General features: G+C 44.8%; 2 protein-coding genes across 2 annotated transcripts; one reads left to right on the forward strand and one right to left on the reverse strand.

Moving 5' to 3' along the window:
- Window positions 1-3061, forward strand: LOC146180558 (uncharacterized). Its single transcript, XM_084576072.1, has 2 exons — window positions 1-128; window positions 1285-3061. The coding sequence occupies exons 1-2, from the start codon at window positions 108-110 to the stop codon at window positions 2716-2718; spliced, it is 1455 nt and encodes a 484-aa protein (XP_084432198.1). The 5' UTR covers window positions 1-107; the 3' UTR covers window positions 2719-3061.
- Window positions 3062-6826: 3765 nt separating this feature from the next.
- Window positions 6827-11850, reverse strand: LOC146180559 (uncharacterized). The gene is made up of 4 exons (XM_084576071.1): window positions 11309-11850; window positions 11142-11249; window positions 10986-11057; window positions 6827-10294 (listed from the first exon to the last, which is right to left on the reverse strand). Exons 1-4 carry the CDS (start codon window positions 11610-11612, stop codon window positions 9180-9182), a joined length of 1599 nt encoding a protein of 532 aa, XP_084432197.1. The 5' UTR covers window positions 11613-11850; the 3' UTR covers window positions 6827-9179.
- Between the last annotated feature and the right edge of the window lie 8833 nt (window positions 11851-20683).

Consider the following 20683-nt stretch of genomic DNA (forward strand, 5'->3'; position numbering starts at 1 on the left):
GGACCATTTCGGAAAGTTGCGCGCGCCCCCTACGCGACCGCCGCAAAGCAGGCTGGGAATTGTGAGCGTGGCTTGCCGGGCAGGATCCGGCGCAGGAGTGGTTCGACATGGACGTCGCGCAAAAGCAGGTAAACAAAACTTTTTTTTGGGATGCTAGCAATGCTTTTGTAGCATGCTTGCGCCGCGCAAGTGATCTTTGCATTGCCGTACAACTTTTTTTGTGGTTTTGCAGCCGACGCTACGAGCGCGAAGCGAGTATTTTCGCACGTGAGCGCTCGTGAAGCGCGCACATGTGCCAGTGTATAGTTTTAGCTATGCTTCAGAAGGCACGAGCGCGATCCTACGGCTAGCAGGCGTGTTTTGCTGGTAAGCGCGCGCTAACAGTGCATTTATTTACTGGTCGCCCGTCGCGAACCTTCAAAGTTTCTGCGGCTGTCCCGGCGGCAGGCGTAGTACGTAGCGTACGCATTCATGTTTGTTGCAACAGTGCGACATAGTCTTGTGAGAATGTACGCGCTATATTTTAGCAAAATACGTCGTTATCGCGCACTGCCCATTCAATCTTTTGGTTATAGCGTGCTATTTAGTCTACGGACGAGTCTGAAACAAGTATATCGTCGAAAGAAACGGACAGCGCATTCGTTCAATGAGTACATCTTGGAAGAAAGTAGTAGTTGAGTTGGTGCTTAGCTTGTGCGAGCGCATTTTCTTGCCTATAGTGTTGTTCGAATAGCACGCAGCAAGTGCGAAGCAGAACCAACAAGCACTGTTACATTGTGTGTAGCTGAGCATATTTTTGCGATACAAATAGTAGTTGCTGTCTGTGCCATATTCAACGAGTTTGACGGCTCGTACTATCTCGGTCGCGGTGTCCATTTGTTACTACCGTGGAGTGCAGATAGGCGCAGCCAAAATATGAACGTGCCTCGGTGGCTACAAGTAACGCGAACGCGGTCGAAAAAAACTGCGGCGGATATTTTGCTAACGTGAAAAACATGGACGCGCCAGTACCTTGTACTTGGGCGGCCTCGGAGTTTTAGTTAGCTGGTGGTTTACCGAGGCCGTCCTTGTGCAACATTCTTCACGACCGCGCGTAGTAAATGAAATGGGTTCAGCGTTGCTTTTCAAGCATGCTTGCCACAAGTAACCAAGACACAATGAATGAATACTTTATTTCAAGATCGCATTGGTGATGCCATGATCAGCTGTGTATGCTTCCATGCTCTGTTTATATGTGGAGTGCCAAAGAAAACATTTTGACACTTGCTTATACCCATGTTGCAGGTACCACTGCAAGCCATTCATAATGCACTTCCTCTCCAAGCAAGGCTACCGAAAGGGCCATGGACAAAACAGTTAAAAGACGTTCCAGATGGGTTTTCAGAGCAAGGAATCTTGGCACATCAGAATTCACGTGGTGCTCAGAAGCATACTGTAAGCGGATACAGGATGTTCAAAGCAGAGAAGGTGCACAATGTTCTTATTTGCAAGGCTGACAGATCCACTTTTCTTAAAGCAACAGTGGAGGCATCATTCTCTTTGGCAAAATTATATAACACTGCTGCTGTGCTCTCGTCAAATGGAACTGTGGACGAAGGAACCTGCAACTGCCGGGCTGGAGCTGCAGGTGTTTGTAAACATGTAGTAGCAATTCTATGGTTTGTATTAGACCTGAAGCGCTCTGGGGCAGCCTACGTGCAAGACACACAGTCGTGTACAGACAAACCCAGAGCATGGGGTACTGGGGCAAAGAAGGCCAACGTGCACACACGCGAGTTCTCAAAACTGCGTTTTGTGAAACATATGCCAATGAAAGCTGGCAGGTATGCAACTCAAGAAACCACAGTTTCTCTGACAGTAACAGAAGACCATATTAAGAGAATGTATCAGACACAGAAAAATATTCCAAACGCCATGCTATGCAAGACGCTGGAGGACAACCACTTTCAGCCCGTACAAGTGAAAAGAACACGTCAGGAGGAGGCTCTCAGCCAGATGCCAATCAGGTTGCCGGTGCAAGCCCTGTGGGTTGAGCATGTGCCAGCTGGGTACACGTTCGGCTCCTGTGAGCTTACTTTAGAAGACTCATGGGCCCTTGAGCAAGCGACTAGGATGCAGAGCGGCTCTACAACATGGAGCTTCGAGAGATCCAAGCGCCTGACTGCTTCACACTTTGGAGATGTGGTGTCACGGAAGAAGCCAGCTGATGAGAAGTTTTTTAAGAGGTTGTTCGGGTCTAGCCAGATGCAGACCAAATACATGGCTGATGGTTTAAGGAATGAAGATGCAGCCGTGCAGCGTTACATAGACAAGAAAAAGGTCCCAGTTAGGATTTACTGTTGTGGGTTGTGCGTCAACCCTGGTGTCCCTGTTCTTGGTGCAACGCCTGACCGTGTTGTAGAGCAGGGAGGAGATTTTGGTCTCCTTGAAGTTAAGACCCTCTCAGCTGCCAAGGAACGGGGTGAGGAATTAGAAAATGCTGTGAATACGGCACCCTACCTGAAGAATGGAGTTCTTAAACCAACGCACAAGTACTTTTACCAGGTCCAGGGGCAAATGGCTTTGACTGGACTCTCCTGGTGTGATTTTGTGGTTGATAATGGCACAGACTGCACTCTTCAGAGGATCACTTTTGACAGCTCGCTTTGGATTTCCAAAATGCTGCCACGTCTCCTGGAATGTCACAAGAACTACCAAGAGCACTGTGCTTGTGTGTGAATTTCAATGACTTATTTTATGTTACATTGGTCTGCAGGACAAAGATGCTCGGACTCGTAACATGCTTTGGCATGTGTTCATACTTATGTATATTTGTTTCTTAAATATCTTGTATTGCATTTTTTTCCATGAAGAAAGTGTTTTTCTGCGTAATATCGTTATGGCGATGTGCACGTTGTGCCACAACCCATTTAAATGTGTGTGCCACTAATCTGTGTGTAAAAAGTAAATGTCAAGCACCACACGTCTTGCTGCCTTGTCCTCCAAGTTCCTGTCTCTACATTTGTCGGCTACCTTCCTTGTGATTTTTCCCTTGTCCTTTGCCTGAATTTTTTTTTTTGAACCAACTTTTTTTCTCGTGTTGCTTGTCGATAAGAAAGTCGTGCTCTCTTGGCAGACAGAGGAAAGGTATTTTTTGGATTCCTTGTCCACTGTCGTTTCCTGCCACTTGATTTTCCCACCTCCATTTGCTAACCTAACCTAACTATGAAGGAGCATTTTCACATTTCAAATGTGTTTTGAATACCAGAGCATCACTCCTCATCGATAATTTTGTAATAAAAAGAAAGCGCTTAGGTTTAGCCAATAGGAGCAGTGCGACCTTTAAAGTTGAAAGTCAGGTTTGATGAAGGAGAAACACTGTGCAGCCTGATGAGGTTAAGGTTTGTGTTCATCTGTTTTGTCTTGGTATCAATGCTCATTAAGTCTGTTGGTCTGTCGGGTAAACTCCTAAGAAAAGAATGTAGCCACTGCGTAGCAACATCACGCACCTTCCTTACAGTCGTTGTAGCTTCTCCATCTGTTTTGCCAAGGTTTCATGCGACATCTGGAATTTAATTCATTTTCACTGCACGCAATTTTCTCTTGTAGCTTGACAGTTTGGTAATTGTTTTATCAACCTCACTTGTAAGGGTAAGGAGAAGCTGAACTCAGCATTGTCTGAAATGCCTTCAAGTAGTAGTGAGTTAAATTCTAAATGCTCTATTTTTTACTTCATCCAGTCATCACATTGTGAAAGCTGATTTGGTTCGACACACATCATTGCTATGTTTTGAGTCGAGCCTACGTTTTTCTGGTTTAACATCCTGTAGGCAACGAGGGACATGGGGATGGAGGGCTCCCAAACAGCTTTGACCATCGTGGATTTTTAATGTGCACATTATATTTTGCCTCCACCAAAATGGGACTTTCATGTCTGTGATTTCATCCCATGACATTGGGTCAAGCAGCCAAATTCCATAGTCGCAGAGCCATCGTGGTGGATGCTTAACTCTTTGCGGACGGAGATGACATTCCTTGGTGGTCTCGTGTCATGCCTAATAAAGACAAAACGGCAACTTCTAATGAACAGATCGGCCACTTTGATTCGGAAGATGTGGGGTCCTTCTGCTGAAGACAGATCAATTGATTTGGTACACAGGCGCTTTGATACATCTTGATCAAGGCAAGGTGCAGAAATGCTTGTATGTAAAAAGTTTTGTGCGTGATAATAGGCTTCACATGGTTTCATCTGGTCTGGAGCCCTTGACAACTGTGTGCCCATAGCGGAAGTATGGAATGTAAAAATCGTTTCTCACTTTGTGTGCTGCTGTGTCTAAAGAAAGGAGGACTGAGATTTGGACTGCTGAACCATGTTTACACTGACCCTGTGCTTCCTTTACCTTTTTTTTTTGTTACTTTCTATTGGCGGCATCCTTCTCCCCTTGTACTGAAAACCTAAATAGAAAGAAGGGAAAGCTGTCGAGGCTTTGGATTTAACGTCTAGAAATGCGAGTGTCAAAACCACTGCCAAACAATGTGCCCCTCTACTGTGGAGGTAGACGCATCTTGTCTGTCTGCGTTTTGGTGCGAGTCGTCCTATGCTTCATTTGTTTTGGTGTCCCCGACGCTTTTTTTCTTGTCATTTGTACGAGCTAGAATTCATGAGTGTGACTCTGTATAGGTTCTGCTACCTGATCCTATGAAGTTCATGTGCCTGCATGTTAAATCCTTCCTGCTACACTTTCTGGATGTCAGGACACACGCACTGATTGATGTGTTGCTGTCTAGCAGGTTCGCGTGTGGTTAATTTGGGCAAACTACCGACTTGATGATAGTCATTTATATTTGAAATATGATGTTTAATTCTGTTCACACCATGTTTTCTCATGGTTACTTTCATCTTCTATATAAAATCAAAGAAGAATTTGCAAATGCGGCGGTTAGTTGCTAGTTGGCATACACAGGTTCAGTATGTCTACTTGCTGTGTAGCTGTGATTGAGAGTTGTGTGCAAGTTCTTGCTTGTGTACTGCAATCATTGCTGTGCAAGCGAAATCTGTGAACATTTTGATTTTGTGTCTGGCGTAGTATTTGTACTTTTTAGGATGACTTGTTGCCGTAAGAAAGGTAATTCTTGTGCAAGGTTTTACTATGTACTTGCAAGCTGATGTATATGCTTCGATGCAAAATGAGTGTATTGAGATCATTAATTTAACAGTTTGTTTTTGCTTCATCATTATTGCTCATTTGGAACCAGCACTTCATTCGATGCAAAATGAGTGTATTGAGATCATTAATTTAACAGTTTGTTTTTGCTTCATCATTATTGCTCATTTGGAACCAGCACTTCAGAAACATATGAAAGTCCTTCTTTCTTCCTTGCAGAAATACGTTCTTTGGGAGGTGCACAGTTTATATGCTCATATTGGTTGCTTGGCTTTCTTCATTTCTGCACTTAAGGCGTCAAGACAGTTTTGCGTACTTCTTTTTTGTTATTGTATTTTGTAAGACTGCCACATTACATACTATATATTCTTGATTCAAAGCAACATTTTGTTTTTTAAACGTAATAGGTAGGAAAAAAACTCCCATGTGCGCATAAAAGTAGCCAAATTACAAGCGAGTGCTCGGTAGGTGCTGCATCTAAAATTTTACATTCAAAATGGAAGCAGTATCCTGGAAGATGCATGCACTCTTGTTCTCCAAACTGTCATTTAGCTGTGCATCCTCTTCTGTGATTAATGGACTCCACTACACTTTTGAACCAATTTCATTGACCCACCATCTAATTGTAGGGAATTCAAAGCACCAAAAAGAATGATCATGGCATAACCCAATAACCTCTCAAACCAAACCAGAGCTCAGCACCGTAGTGAGGCTAGTAGGAAAGCCTAACTACTAATTGTTAAGAACACAAATACCTCTTGCATAATGTCACGCATTGCAATGTTTTGTTCATTTTTTCACACCAACGGAGTTGCTTGAGATTTTGATAATTGAAGTTATTTATTTCGTTACACTTATGTTTGAACAAGACTGTATTAAAAAAATTTTTCTGCAACGTGCTTATACATAGAGATGCATTGCTTAGCATGCTTTTGTGTTATGCTCTTAAAATATATTGGCACAAGATGTTTAAGTGAGCTGTGCAATACAAGAGCCTTTCTTTGTAAGAAAGCCTTTTATTTATTTATTTATTTATTCATATACCCTCAGGGCCCGAAGGCATTAAAGAGGGGAGTGGGAAAGATACATTGGTACAGGGTACAGTGCAGCATAAAGCATCATAGGAGAAACAATAACACGGCGAAAAGTGATCAAAAAAAAAAAAGTATTGGCGGAAAAAAAAAGAGAAAAGCAGGTGAGACAAAAAAAAATCATTTCCGACAGTCAACAATGTCACCGAAAACGAACAAAAACATTTGACTACCATTTATAAATATAGATTACATACGGCAGTCTTAAAAGAATTTGGGTCCGTAATATCAGCAATGTGCCTAGGAAGGTGGTTCCAACTGACAGAAGTGTTTGGAACGAAAGAACAAGAGGTGTGTTTAGTACGACATGACGGAACACCTACTTTGTGAAGATGATCAATGCGACCTGAAACATATGTGGGGGTAGTTAGTAGCCGGCTCTTAAGGGCAGGATTGTGGTAATAGATTTTGTGAAATAGACATAAGCGGGAAATATTTCTGCGTAGTGAAAGCGGTGGCAATGATAATGTTGTTTTCATAACGGTAACACTGGAGTTACGGTTATAGTTGGAAAGTATAAAACGTGACGCGCGGTTTTGAACAGATTCAATTTCAGATTCTAGAGATGCAAGGCCAGGGGACGAACAAGGGTTTTATAAAGAAGCAGTTTTATTGAACTAAAAGAAAGGTTAAAGTTTCGGCGCAGGTACCCCAACATGCGGTTAGCATTGTTAGTAATAGATTCCACATGCAGATTCCAAGAAAGATTAGAAGTTATGTGCACACCAAGGTATCTATACGAAGACACAGTTTCAAGAGGAGTATTATTGAGGTTGTAATTAGCTACTTCATTGTTACGACGAGAAATACGCATATGTTTGCACTTGTTAATGTTAAGCTTCATGTGCCATAATTTACACCACTCTGAAACTTGGTTAATATCAGACTGAAGAACAGAAATGTCAGAGTCACTGTTAATTTCACGGTAAATTACACAATCGTCAGCAAAGAGACACACAGAAGAAGCAATGGTGTTAGGCAAATCATTAATATAAATTAGAAAAAGTAGGGGCCCTGGTACGGAGCCCTGGGGAATGCCTGCGCCCACTGGAGAGGAACGAGAGTTCCATTTATTTGCTGTCACGTATTGAGAACGGTTAGTGAGGAAAGACTCAAGCCACGAAACGATGCTAGGGTCGAGTTTGAGGTTACTTAATTTGAAAAGTAGTAATTGGTGAGAAACTTTATCGAAAGCTTTGGAGAAATCGAGGAATATACAGCCTGCTATGGAACCCCGGTCAAGAATGAAATGAAGGTCTTGTGACAAGCATAGAAGCTGAGTCTCGCATGAGAATGTTTTACGAAACCCGTGGTGGGAATGACTGAAGAACGAATTTGATTCAAGAAAATTGGCGAGATGAGAGCAGATGACATGTTCCATGATCTTACATGGGATGCTAGTAAGTGAAATGGGTCGGTAGTTATTAGGAGAATGTTTGTCCCCAGACTTGTGCAGGGGAACCACCTTGCCCACCTTCCAGTCACTAGGAACACAGCTACAGTCACAAGCACATGGGCAGCTACATACTTCACATTGGTCTCTGTAAGGAAACCGCAATGAAAGTTGCAAGCAAAATCTTTGCAAAGTGACAAGTGTGTTGTCCGTATTGTAGATACTCTTGCACTCGGTACGACTTGTAACATATGTGAAGTGAACCAATGAAGGCTTATGCTTTACAGTAAATCAATGTGCCGTCATAGACAGTGCCCAAGGTGCAGATTCAGCATACTTAATCTCTGCTTTGAGGGGTTAATGCACAAGTTTCGAGTAGCACTGAGCTCGCACTTCTTTGACGACAAGCTCAAATCTGTCGCATCTCGGGTATTGTAGCTGATATAAGTTCTTTCTGAAGGATTCCATGCAAGACATTACATGAGAGTTGGTAATAAAGCTTTCAAATTTCAGTGCCATGAAATACTCGCATACATGTACAAATTTTTTACATATACAGTACACATATATACAATACATATCACTTTTTTTTAAAATGAGTACATCACTAACACATGTAAAAATGACAAAGTGAAATTCACTTTACAGATTTCATTCCAAAAAGTTAGGAAAGACAATCTGTCGTAGAAAAGACAATGGCTGCAAACACCAACTTTCCATCTTGTCTGTGTAGATCAGCAATGAGACTGGTGATTTCGTTTCCAGTCATGACTTGGATATAGTACTGCCACAATCTATGCTCAAATCATTTGCACAACACCGACAGAGAAATAAGGCGTTGCAGCTCTATATAGCCTGTACATTGACTTCAGATTTACTTCAGCAGAGAAAGAAAGGCTCCTCTAGTCTGCTGTACATGAAATAGTGTAATTCAGTGCAAGTTCGATGCCTTGCACTGCAGCAGGGATTCTCAAACTGCATTTTGGGGAACTCTAGGGGTTCTTGGAACAGTTCCTAGAATCCCCAAGCACCTATGTTCATGCATGTCTTCATCCACTTTAGCCAGTTATTTTGGGACTAATGCTGTAGCTGCTTACAGCTATCTCACTATACAGTCAGTCATAACAGAATTTAAGTACTTGTTCATGTGCTGCGCAGCTTGCATACCCCTTTTACATATGTCGGCCAGCACCTTTTCAAGCCTCAGCCGCAGCGGTCGAATTTCGATGGAGGCAAAATTTTAGAGGCCAGTGTACAGTGCGATGTCAGTGCACGTTAAAGAACCTCAGGTGATCGAAATTTCCTGAGCCCTTCACTACGGCGTCTCTCATAGCCTGAGTCGCTTTCGGACGTTAATCCCCCATAAAACAAATATTTTCAAGACAGGCTCCGTGACCAAAGCTGGCCAGAACACAAATGAAACATGTTAGAAGCCGACTGCATTTTAGCGAAATGATTTGGTCTTCAAATGAGAAGGCTAAAGAGTTTGAGCACCCCTGCATTACAGTAGATCATGCATAACATACAAAACATTAAGAACACTACCATCGCTCATCGGTTTAGAATGGGCTCATGCATGAAATTATTGAGATAACAACAAATTTTCCATATCTTGTTCAGCTTCTCTGCCATAACATTAGGAAAGACAGCACGGAGTATTCTGAAGTTTTTAACTTCCCTGATGACACGCTCAACATGAATTCGCAAACTCGCTATCTGCCGTGTTGCTATCTCATCTGCCAGTGACAACTGCGAGCGGCCATTCAACATAGGTGGCATGTTTAATTCGACTCCAAGCTGACGGAGGTCATCTTCAATGAGGAATCCTCTATCCGCCATTACGCTGTCCCCTTCCTCGAGCAACTCATAGAGGCCACTGTGTCTCGTGATTTCTCGATCGGAAAGTCTCCCAGGTGCAAGATTTGACACGAAAGAAACGAAGCCGTTTGGAGTGATGCCAATGAGTCCTTTTGCAGTGTTGTGTCCTTTGTACGAGCTGAAAGTGTCGCTTTGCGTACTGTAATCAGACGGGTTCTCGATAAAAATTTCTGTGCAGTCCAGTACAATGCGTGTCGATGGGTACAATTCTTTAAAATTGTCTGGCATGAACATGTCCACTGTGTTACGGGATGGCCACATTGGTATCTGGATTAACATTTCAAACAAAAAATTTACCCAAAATGTGAACATTGCACTCACGGTTGACACAGACACTTTCAGGCGATATGCCAAATCCTGCTCCAGTAACCCAACCCGGAGCCTGCAAAGCACTGCAATGACCTGTTCTTTCATTTTCAGTGCTGGTGGCCTGCCAGCACCTGTTTTCAGTGTCTGGTACATGCCTTCAACATGTTCCAGAAACGCATCAAATTTTTCAAAGGAGTTAAACCCTGTATAAAACACTAGTCGCTTTTGATCTGAAACAAAACCGTGAACTTTTGAGACAAGGTTTTTTGTTTTTAGCTTCTCTTTAAGCGCCTCAACTTTCACATGGTGCAACTGAGCCTCCAGATCCTCAACCGTTTTCTGGAGCACAGATTTCTCTTTTCGAAGCAAGTTATTTTCATGCTCCAGTTTTCCACATACTTCGAGAAGGTGGTTGACTTTCCTTAGTGCGGCAGCAGATGCTGTGTCTGGAGGCCCCATGGAGTATGAATGCTCGGCACCTAGAAAATAAAAACTGTTTATTGATTTGCGAACAGTTAGGCCGTGCTTTAATACAGATTTCAGGGCTTGAAATAGTCACTTCAGCCCACAATGTGTGTTCTGAACCCTTGCTCTCAGCTTACACTGATATACAGACAACAAAGAACTAGGATGACAAAGCCATAGAGCCCAACTCTCTTTCACTCCACTGATCCACCTGTGCAAGCAGCTTACCAACCAGCATGGAACCATAGGTTTCATGCACCCAGCACATCAGCCAAATCTACACTGTATATGCATTTGGATAGCCTGACTTTTGTGTCATTTTTACAAGCTGTGGTGAAGGGAATAATGTCGCGGTGAAAGAAATGAAATGGGTAAGTTTCACAATGCGTGCACTGGTGGAAGAGGTACCGCGTTTATCAGAAAACTCGCTGAAGTAATAACACATGCACGGTACAAATCACCGATGACATGTCACAGAATACATGAGGTTATGCAACTCATAACATGTAGACTTCCCATGGCTAGCTGCAAAAGCTTGCGAAAAACTGGCTTCGCGGGAAAAAAGTTTGGTCCATTTATTAATATACCGGTCGCCACAGCACCCGTGGACCTCACAATGAGTGGGCGCGATAGGGGTCCGTTAAATGCGAAAAATAAGTTTTCATAGTGGAATGGAGAAAGTGAGAATTTTGAACCATCACTAACCTGTTTCCGTGCGAGACGAAGCCGGTGCACCGAAGGTCAGCTGGGTGGGCTCCTGGGAAACTACGTCGCTCTCTGCGTACAAACGCTTTGATGAAAATGCGAACACACAAAATCGAAGCCTCAGAAAAAAGATGGCACAGTTAAAGCGTCTCTTACGTTGATCGCATTGGGGCACGTCAACTACGTAGCCGATCTCCAACTCGTTCAGGACGAGCACAGGGCTGGCAGAGGCAGTTTGGGAGCTCGTCTTCTTGCGTTTCGCGACTGGAAGAGATTTGGCAGTAATGATAATATGCGATAACCGCCTGAATATATATATTTACCGGTATTAAAGGAAGGAGATAGTTGACTGATGACTTTATGAGGGAAAATTGTCGGCAACCGGTCCATATAGCCACGGCGTCCACTTGCGTTGAAGTGAGCTCCGCAGATCCGGTGGTGCTTAGAAGGTTGCCACAAAGAGAAGCGACCAGCACTTCCCTGGCGGTTGATTCTTCTCACCCACTCCTTTTTTTCTTTTTCATTTGCAGGGAACGCGTGAAATGAAACGTTCTTGTCTTTCAGCGTGTTGTTGTCGCAGCCAGGCACACAACAAGTCTGACCACCGCCTCGGCACTTCGACGACATCGCGCGCAGTAGTGGCAGCGGCCACTAAGTAACCCACAGGCACGTAACACTTTATATAACGCACCTGCAACCGCCCACCACCAAAAAATACACGAAATCTTAAAGCAATCGAAGCACGTACACACACACACCGCAGCTATGCGAACGCAGGAGGCAGGAAAGACGGGCGGTCGGTCGGCGTTCGCTCACTTTTCCCATAATGCGTCGCGCGCCCGCTAGGTTTTTTCGCGGCGCTGCGATTTCCGAAATGGTGCATTGTCATCGCCTTTACTCCAGCCCATGTAAAGGTCTCAGAAAGGCGGATGAACGGTTCCTTCTCTGCGTTTTCAACAATACCCTTCTGTGCCCGGCAGCCATAAAACATTTTGACCCCTCCTTAGTGGCAGCTGCTCACATTGTGATGTGTGTCTTCTTGCATCTATCACAAGGTGTGGGTCTGCCCCTCGCATTCGTCTATTCCCCCTTTCACCAACCCAACCCGGGAGGACTGGGATGCGATCCTGCTCGGCTGCCCCGATTTACAGGCACAACAAGCCTGGTCGGACGCGGCAACCGCCACTGGGGTCCCAAAAGGGACCTCCACCTAGTGCTTGTAATGATCGGTGACTTATGGGCTGATACAAACATACCTCCTGGCCCTTGTATAACCACTAAATGTTCTTACTACCACCGGCTCCGTCTTTCTCCACTTCACGTACAGTGAGCAAGAGAGAGCGGTATTGCACACACATCGGTTGTTGTGTTGTGCTACAAAACTAAATCTGTGATTGAGGCTATTTGTGCTACACACTAAAAGTGTGGTGGATACTGTGCGTTTCTTTTCCTGTTAAGCAATTTACGTTTACTTTAAACGTTTGCGCTGTTCGCTGAGAGCAACAATTTACTCCGCCTTTCCTTTAATGTAAATGCTATAAGCCCTTCGCAAACAACATAAATGATGCACCACGATTACGCTAATAGACGTCTTACTGTGTGCCTCCACTATCCTTCTCTTACATTAACCGAATAGAGCGCCACATTTCGATTATTATGCTTCAACATAACATATGTTATGACATTGAATATTCAGATACCAATCTCCAATATGTTTTACCGGTGTCACTTTATGGGCATGCATAAAGCTTGCAGCCGTACAACAACTTCCAATAATGCGCAGAATGAACAAAATTGTAGCTACTCTATATTTTTGAATTGCCGTGGCTTCCAGACCGCGGTTATTCAATCAATTGCTGTATTTGAAGCTGACAGTTGTTCATTCTTATGGGAGTGCTATTCTCCCTCAGAATGCAACAGCTAGCAAAGTCTACATTAATTTTTGGCACAGCAGGACGCGCATACATAGTTACGCCCCATGAATAACCTAACTGTAAAACCCTAAGAATTAAAAGCCACCAAAACCAGCATCTCTTTTGTTTTCATTCACCCTAGCTGTTTACACAGTAGCTGAGCTGCTTTCATGTAAGCGGAAGGCTCCGTACTCGTAAACTGCCAGCACTCTTGATTTTGAAGCGAAAAGCTGCACTAGACTAGTCAGCACCAGGTCTGGCGTGTGCGTGATCACTTTTAACCAGAGGTGCGTATGCGCGAAATCGCCGAGTGACGTCACTAGGAGAAGCACAGATGTTTGAAGCGAACAGCTTCACTACGAGGATCGGAGTCGAGCTTCGTGTATGCCGTATGCCGTGACGTCACAGCTAAGACCAAATTAGCCAAATGCGCAGCCCCCTCAACAAGCTCCGCCGGCGTTGCCTAGCAACGCTTAAAAAGTGTGCGACTCCTCCTCATTAAAAAAAAGTAGCATCGATCTGGGAATCGAACCCTTGGATCCCCAGCCGAGCGCTTTACTGCTGTGCCGCGGTTTTTGTTCTTCTTTATTGCCTAATTATAATGTGTAAAATCTGATACTGCTGTCCCACACCACGAGTCGTAAAGCGCTGCTCATAATTCCGCTTGTGTACCGTGAGGATGATAGCGGGATTCCGCGCGTGACAGATACTGCGTTTGGCGCGCAATTTTAATGTACCACAGAATAAAATAAGTCACTCAATTAGGGTGACGTCAAGGATGGGACGTCATTCATCTACCGTCAGCTATGAGGACCAAGCGGGAACGAGTGCGCTCCAATGCCGCCGGGTGGCGCATCTTGCCTTCTGCTAGTCAGCTGCCTCGATGTGCGCCCGTTCTGCAGAGGGCGCGCGCATCGAGGTACCCTTAAAGCCCCTTGTAGGCACTCTATCCGTGAGTGACAGATGCTGCGCCTTTAATTTTCTGTAAACGAATATTAAAACGCCGGTGAACGTAGACGCGCTCGACATGGAAACCAAGGAGAGTTTAGCTGCTCACGGATGGCGCAGAAGACTGGAAAAATTAAGTTCTGAACCCGAGGTAGTCACTCCTTTTTTGCGACGTACATCCAGGCATATCGGAGCTAAGCCATGTTTAACTTTTTTTCTAGGGGATATTATATTAGAGCAAGACATGCTCAATCAGAATTAGGATGCAGGCGGCACAGGAAGTATCGTTTGAAGCGCAGCTGCTAGATTTTAATGCTAAATATAAAGTATCATAGAACTCTGGCAGTGCGTAGCTTTCACGTAGACACCAATGCTATATTGAAACATGGTAACTTATGCCTTTTGCATAAGCAATTATTTTCCTGTAACTAACAGCACAAAAAATATGCGATTTTGTAAGCGTTCTATTTACTCGCCAATCACGGCTATGTCATAAAACTGCACAAGTTATGGAAGATAAGGCAACAGGAAACCAAGAGTTGAGTTCAAAGTCCTTTATTAAATAGGAAGGCTCATGGCCATGGATGGGGGTAACGGGGAGTATGCAGGATCTTCAGTATTTACACAGGTGGTCACTCTAAGTACTCTGCTCTGACCAGGTGGCTAAGGGTGCCATACTTGCGAAATATCATTTTTGTGTTAGCGTCAGTTTCTAGAAGGGAACGGTGGCTCAGGCGGTAGGGTTCGATTTCGGAGCGTCCAATAGAAAGAGCAAGGCAATTCCAGAGTAGATGAGATATGCCGCCGCGCGTTAGAGTCGTGCAGTGGGGCACGTAATCATTCCCTCTATGTACTGACGCCGGCGGGCCATAATACGTGGCGTGTAAGCCGCATGGCCGATGAACTTATTCAAAAAGCTTCTTGACATCGGGAGAGATGGGTCTTATGCGCAAACGGTGGGTCTAATGTGGCCACCTGCACTCGATGCCGACTGAGGCTACGAAGAGTGGTCCGTGTTTAGTGCATAAGGGCAAGAGAAGGGGAGTGTTGCCGCCCAAGGTCGAGTAAGGTTTGATTTGGTTTGTGGGGTTTAACGTCCCAAAGCGACTGATGCTATGAGAGACGCCGTAGTAGAGGAGTCCGGAAATTTCGACAACCTGGGGATCTTTAACGTGCGCTGAAATTGCACAGCACGCGGACACCTCTTCGTTTCGCCTCCATCGAAACGCAGCAGCTGAGGTCGGGTTCGAACCCGGGTATTCCGGACAGTAGTCGGGCGTCTTACCCCTGCACCACCCCGGCGGGTCGGTCGAGTAAGGATAAGCAAGGGGTGGGAAAATAAATGTGGCCTTCTCACCTGCCAAGGCGGCGGCGGCGGGTGCCGCCGCATTGCCCCCTGATTCGTCCGTGTGACATGGGGTCCACTGAATAACCTGAATGGTCCACTGAATGGGGTCCACTGACATGGGGTCCACTGAAATTTCTGGTAGCGAGTTAGCGGCGTTTAAGGAGACGCTGTATGGCCGTAGCAATTGCGTTTTGCCAACTCTAAGTAGGATCTTCTTGTAGACCTAAAATTGTCACGAGGCACACTCCGTCGTAGCCGCAGCAGTTCGCCGTCAGGGACACACTCTTCTTCTTCCTTGATACACTCGCAGAACAATCAGAGCCAAGCTTCAGCGTCGTCGTTTTTCACTAGTCCAGCACTTTGCTATCGTCTCAATGACTGCGTAACATAACAATATGAATCGGTAAGAATGCATATTGATTCAGTTCCGGTGCAACGCAATCCTGACAAGGCTCTTCAAACTGCGAGGAGTTCAGTATGAAGAGGGTTACCTTGAGGTAAGTGACCGCATATGCACTTGAAAGGGAAAGAATGCCATCGCATTCCCAGGTCATAGAGGCGAATTTGTTAGTAATTGAAGCTTCAGTATCGTATCAAGGATTCGCACTTGCCGTTAACGGGCAGCGAGGAGCTTCCGGGTAATGAAAAAATCGCGGTGTATAGGTCTGCGATTAGGCGTGTTACCACTGGCATCTCCCAAGGGGGAAGAGATGCATATAGGAGTGGTGTGTTATCGTTGCGCGGTTGATTTCAGGCCAGCAGGCGACACCCTTGGACAGTGTTCTCTATCCATACTCGGTGACGCGTCTGTGGCTTGGAAATGCTGTTAGAGAGCGGTGGAAGAGTGGCCAAACGATCAATAGCAATGTTTTTAGGTAAACCAGTAATAGTGCGTAGTGTTGCGTGATGAAGGCGTTGGACCTTAGTGAAGTCCATTTTTGACAGTTGGAGAACAGTTGGAGGACAGAAGGACAGATGACTTCTACGACCACCGCTTCTCAGTCATGTTGCCGCGCACCACCGTATCGGTTGTTCAGTCGGTGAAAAGTGTGGAGCAAGGCTGGCCAGTGGCGCTGTAGCTGATGAACCCATTTTTGGGGACAGTTGCAGCTCTTGATGGGCAGGCTAAGGATTCATATTTGCGCATTTGAGGAGGTGATCGTGTTTCCTCCGATGGGAAGATGGATCTGCATATTGGGGTTTGGTTTTGTGTTTTCCATCGATACTAATGAGTTCCGTTTTATGCGGAGTGAATTGGAGACCAATTTGGGTTTGAGTATCTTGAAGACAAAGAAGTGCCGCCTGAAGTTAAGTCTGCATAGAATATTTGTTTGCGTAATCCGCTGCCTCAAGGCAGCCATTAATATAATCGGCATATATAGCGGATTTCGCTTCTGCAGAGTACCTGAATCTCGGCGACGCGCGTCATGGCCTAGTTGAACAATATGTGTCCGACAATGGAGCCCTGGGGTGCACCCCTATCCAAGTAAAAGGTTTCGGGCACCCATCCTTGAGCTTTGCCATGTAGTGTAATGGGTCCAGATGTCAACGAAATTGCGGATCCCGAATTGAAACGAGTGCTTGGAGAACGTTTGGCGAGTTCCTCCTGGATAACATCATGGCGAACTTGTCAAAGGCCTTGCGTATATCGACAGCCAGGAGATAGTCAGGCAGAGCTTTACGATGAGCTCTATTCAGAACTCTTCGGAAAAGCTAAAGACAGTCAGCCTGCTTGGGCAAGACGAAAGTCAGGACTAACGTATTCAATGTAGTGACTAATTCGGGTATGCAGCAGGTACTCGATGAGTGTACAGAGGTGTGAAGTCAGGGCAATTGAAGGCAAATTACTAGGAAGTCGATAGTTTTTGCCAGTTCCAGGAATAGGGTGAATAAGAGAAAGCTTGAGATCATCCGGTACAGTTCCGGCCTCCCAGTAAGAATTAATGAGGTCCAGAAGAGCATCTAGGGCTGCGGAGTCGGGATTGCGAAGTTCCTGCCAACTGACTCGGTCATGCCCGGATGTGGCGCGAGCTCTACCGCTTCCGCGGGCTGCTTCCAGTTGTTCCTTAGAAAATGGGCGATCGATGTCTGCGTCAGGGTTTCTGACTGGGTAAGCGGAAACTGGCCTTGGAGGCATTAAGCTGTGATATGCCAAATTAGTTGTGATTAAACTCTGGTTATTCCTAGTTGAATTCAGATAGCAACAGCGGAAGCTTCATTTGCCTGTTACATTATTCCTCTATCCTGCCCTATCACTGTAAGGTGCTACATTATTGGGGACACTTAAGTTGATCCTTAAGAGTATGACGTGAGAGCGTAAGCTACCAGCCCACATATAAATGAGACGGGTTCAGTGCTACTGAACTGCATGTGGAGCGAAAGCATTAGCTGCCGGTGACCGAGCGTTGTTCTTCTTCTTCTGCCTCTTCCTTTTTTCTTATTCTTCTTTGTCTTCTTCGCGGCTGTTCAAGGTCAAACGTGGCCCTTCCAGGGACGACGCGAGGGGCCGAAACCTGGCGCAGCATTCCTATCGCAATAAAAAGGTGCGTATAACTTCATCTTACAGCGGGCTACAGCAACCTCGTTTTTCGCCATCTTGCAGCGACGCCCTTTGCTCCTTGACGATCGGCTAAGTATTGGGTTGCTGGTCCCGGTTTTGTCTTTCTCCTGTGCTTCTTTTGTTCTCTGTTGACTAACGCACGCGGTGACATTGTCAATTTAAGGTAATGTCAACGCAGTCCCCCGGCCAAGGGCGCTCCCCTTGGTCGGCTTCCCTCCTGACCGATGATCTGCCCTTGGAAGCTTTTCAGAGCTCCGGTGTCCGCAACATCCCTGTGGCACTCGTACCTAAGGATGGGGGCACCATTAAAATGAACAACCCAGGAGCTGTTCGAGCTGCCCTTCAGGAAATCACTTCCTTCTATGAAGGAATAGCCGAGGTGCGTCAATTTGGTCGCGGCGGGATTCTTTGCCGTTCGCCAGAACTATCATGCATAAAGGACCTGCTAGAATGCCCCTCTTTCGCCTCTCATCAGGTAAGCAGTTTTATCCCTTCACACCTGGCTTGCACAAGAGGTCTAGTCCGAGGTGTAGATTCCTCATTAAGTCCACAAGAAACCCTTGACCTTCTTTCCGCGGCAGGCGTTTTTGCGGTCAATCGCTGTAGCCGGGAGGTAAATAATGTTCGTGTGCCGACAGAATCGGTTATTGCTACATTTGCAGGCACAGTCTGTCCATCGGAGATTAAAGCGTGGCCTTTAATATTCAGAGTTGATCACCTACCATCAAAGCCTCTGCAGTGCAACAACTGTTGGCGTTATGGCCATACTGCAGGCGGTTGCAAATCCACTTTGCGGTGTTGCAAATGCGGTGAAGCACATAAAACACACTTATGCTCTGATCAAATTGCCAAATGTTCTCTTTGCGGCGAACTTCACTCAGCAAATTCTTTGGAATGTCCCTCTAGAGCGCATGAAATGAAAATTCTGGAGATTATTGACCGTAAACGTTGCTCGAGGCGTGAGGCAATTCAGGAAATTAAAGACAGAGCTCATGGGTATGTAGGTGTGTCGGCCCGTTCAGGAGCTCCATTAGATTCCACGATGTCTAAAACCATAATAACTGCTATGGAAGCAACCATGACCAAAATGGTGGATAGGATTGTGACAATAGTCACAGAATGCATATCCAATGTTCTAGCAGCTAATAATACTCAGACTGTGCAAACTGCTATGGTTTCTCCTACGGCACCTGGACATTCACTATCAGTGCAGCACTCATTAGCTGCAATGTCTTGTTCGCAAAATGAGTCTCTTTCCGCATTACCTATGCTTAATTCCAACAAGTCAGACGAGGCTCACGATGCAGATATGGAAGAGACAGATACGCGAATTCTAAAACGCAGTGGATCCCCGTTGTCAAACCCGTCATCACCTCGCCCACAAGCAAAATCAAAAAAGCAACAGCTAGGATCTAAACCAAAGGAAAACATTTTGGGGCAGGCTGTTGCTGCTGCCCGGATTACATAAACATAGGAAAGTTAAAAGTTCTTCAGTGGAATTGTAGATCTCTTCTTTCAGCTACTACAGATTTAGTTTATCTTTCTTTAAAACATAATCCAGTAATAATTGTTTTACAAGAAACTTGGCTTACAACTGAAAAACATTTTCACTTACAAAATTATCTATCATTTCGACAAGATCGCCAGACAAGAGGTGGTGGGTTACTAATTCTAGTTTCTTCAAAATTTTGTCATAGGGCTAAGATTTCCTTTCAATATTCTAGTTTAGATTCAGAATTATTGGCTCTAGATTTTGAAATTCCAGGGTTCAGTCCGTTTACATTAGCGAATGTTTATTTCCCTCATGGTGTTCAGGACACCAGATCGCTAGACCACCTACTAGTTAATTGTCAAAATTTGGTTATTTTGGCTGGAGATTTTAATTCGCACCATGTATCGTGGGGTTACAAGACGGATCCCTGCGGCAAGCGTCTGTGGGATTGGCTTTCAGACAATAACCTTCACTGCATGAATTCTGGCTTACCAACTTTTGTACGTGCTCACAGTCAATCTGTGATAGATTTAACTTTTTCCAACACTAGTGTTTCTATACTAAATTGGTCGACAATTGATGGTGGCACCTCTAGCGACCATATACCCATTGTTTTTGAGGTTAACTGCCGCTTAACTCTGCCGACATCTCAGTTGAGATCATACGTAAATTATAACCAGTTTCACTCATTTTTGATTTCGTCTCTTGAGTCTGTGGTTGAGTCTAAGGAAGAGTTAAAATCGCAAACATTATGCCAGGCTATTCCATCCTGTCGTAAGAAGTGTGAATTTTTAGTACGTGCATCTAAAGGCAATGCATCACCAAAATGGTGGAATGCAGATTGTTCGCGCGATTATAGAAGAAGAAAGGCTGCATGGAAGAAGCTCCTTCACAACCAGTGCCCCCAAAATTGGCATGATTATAAATTTTTTGCAGCTGCATTTAAACGCACAGTCGCACAAGCGAAAGATAATTATGATAATGAGTATTTCAATCACCTTTCACAATCTAATAACCGACGTGCACTTCTCAGGTTTTTAAAATCGCGGAAAAAGATTCCTGTCTCAGAAAATTTACCCTCATGTGTTTCGACTCCTCAAGAAGCTCTTAGAACAGTAGAAAACATCGCTAAAGGTTTAGAAAAGCGTTTTTTGTCAACACTTCCCAAATACCCTACGTTAGTAGGCCCAGTATATACGGTTAAGGATGTTCCTAAAATTACTTTTTCTCAGCTTTCTTCGATTATAATGACGTTGCCAACTGCTGCGCCTGGCCCTGACGGAGTAACGTCAAAAATGTTAAAAATCCTCTTTGAAGTGTCTCCAAATTCCTTGTTAGAATTGGTAAATTATTCAATTATTCATTCTTGGATACCTGGTGACTGGAAACTAGCCAAAGTGATTCCTTTACGGAAACACAATGGTGGTGGCTATACTT

Source organism: Amblyomma maculatum, chromosome 8, assembly GCF_055883805.1.
Source record: "Amblyomma maculatum isolate TAMU_Amacu chromosome 8, ASM5588380v1, whole genome shotgun sequence".
NCBI classification, from domain to species: domain Eukaryota; kingdom Metazoa; phylum Arthropoda; class Arachnida; order Ixodida; family Ixodidae; genus Amblyomma; species Amblyomma maculatum.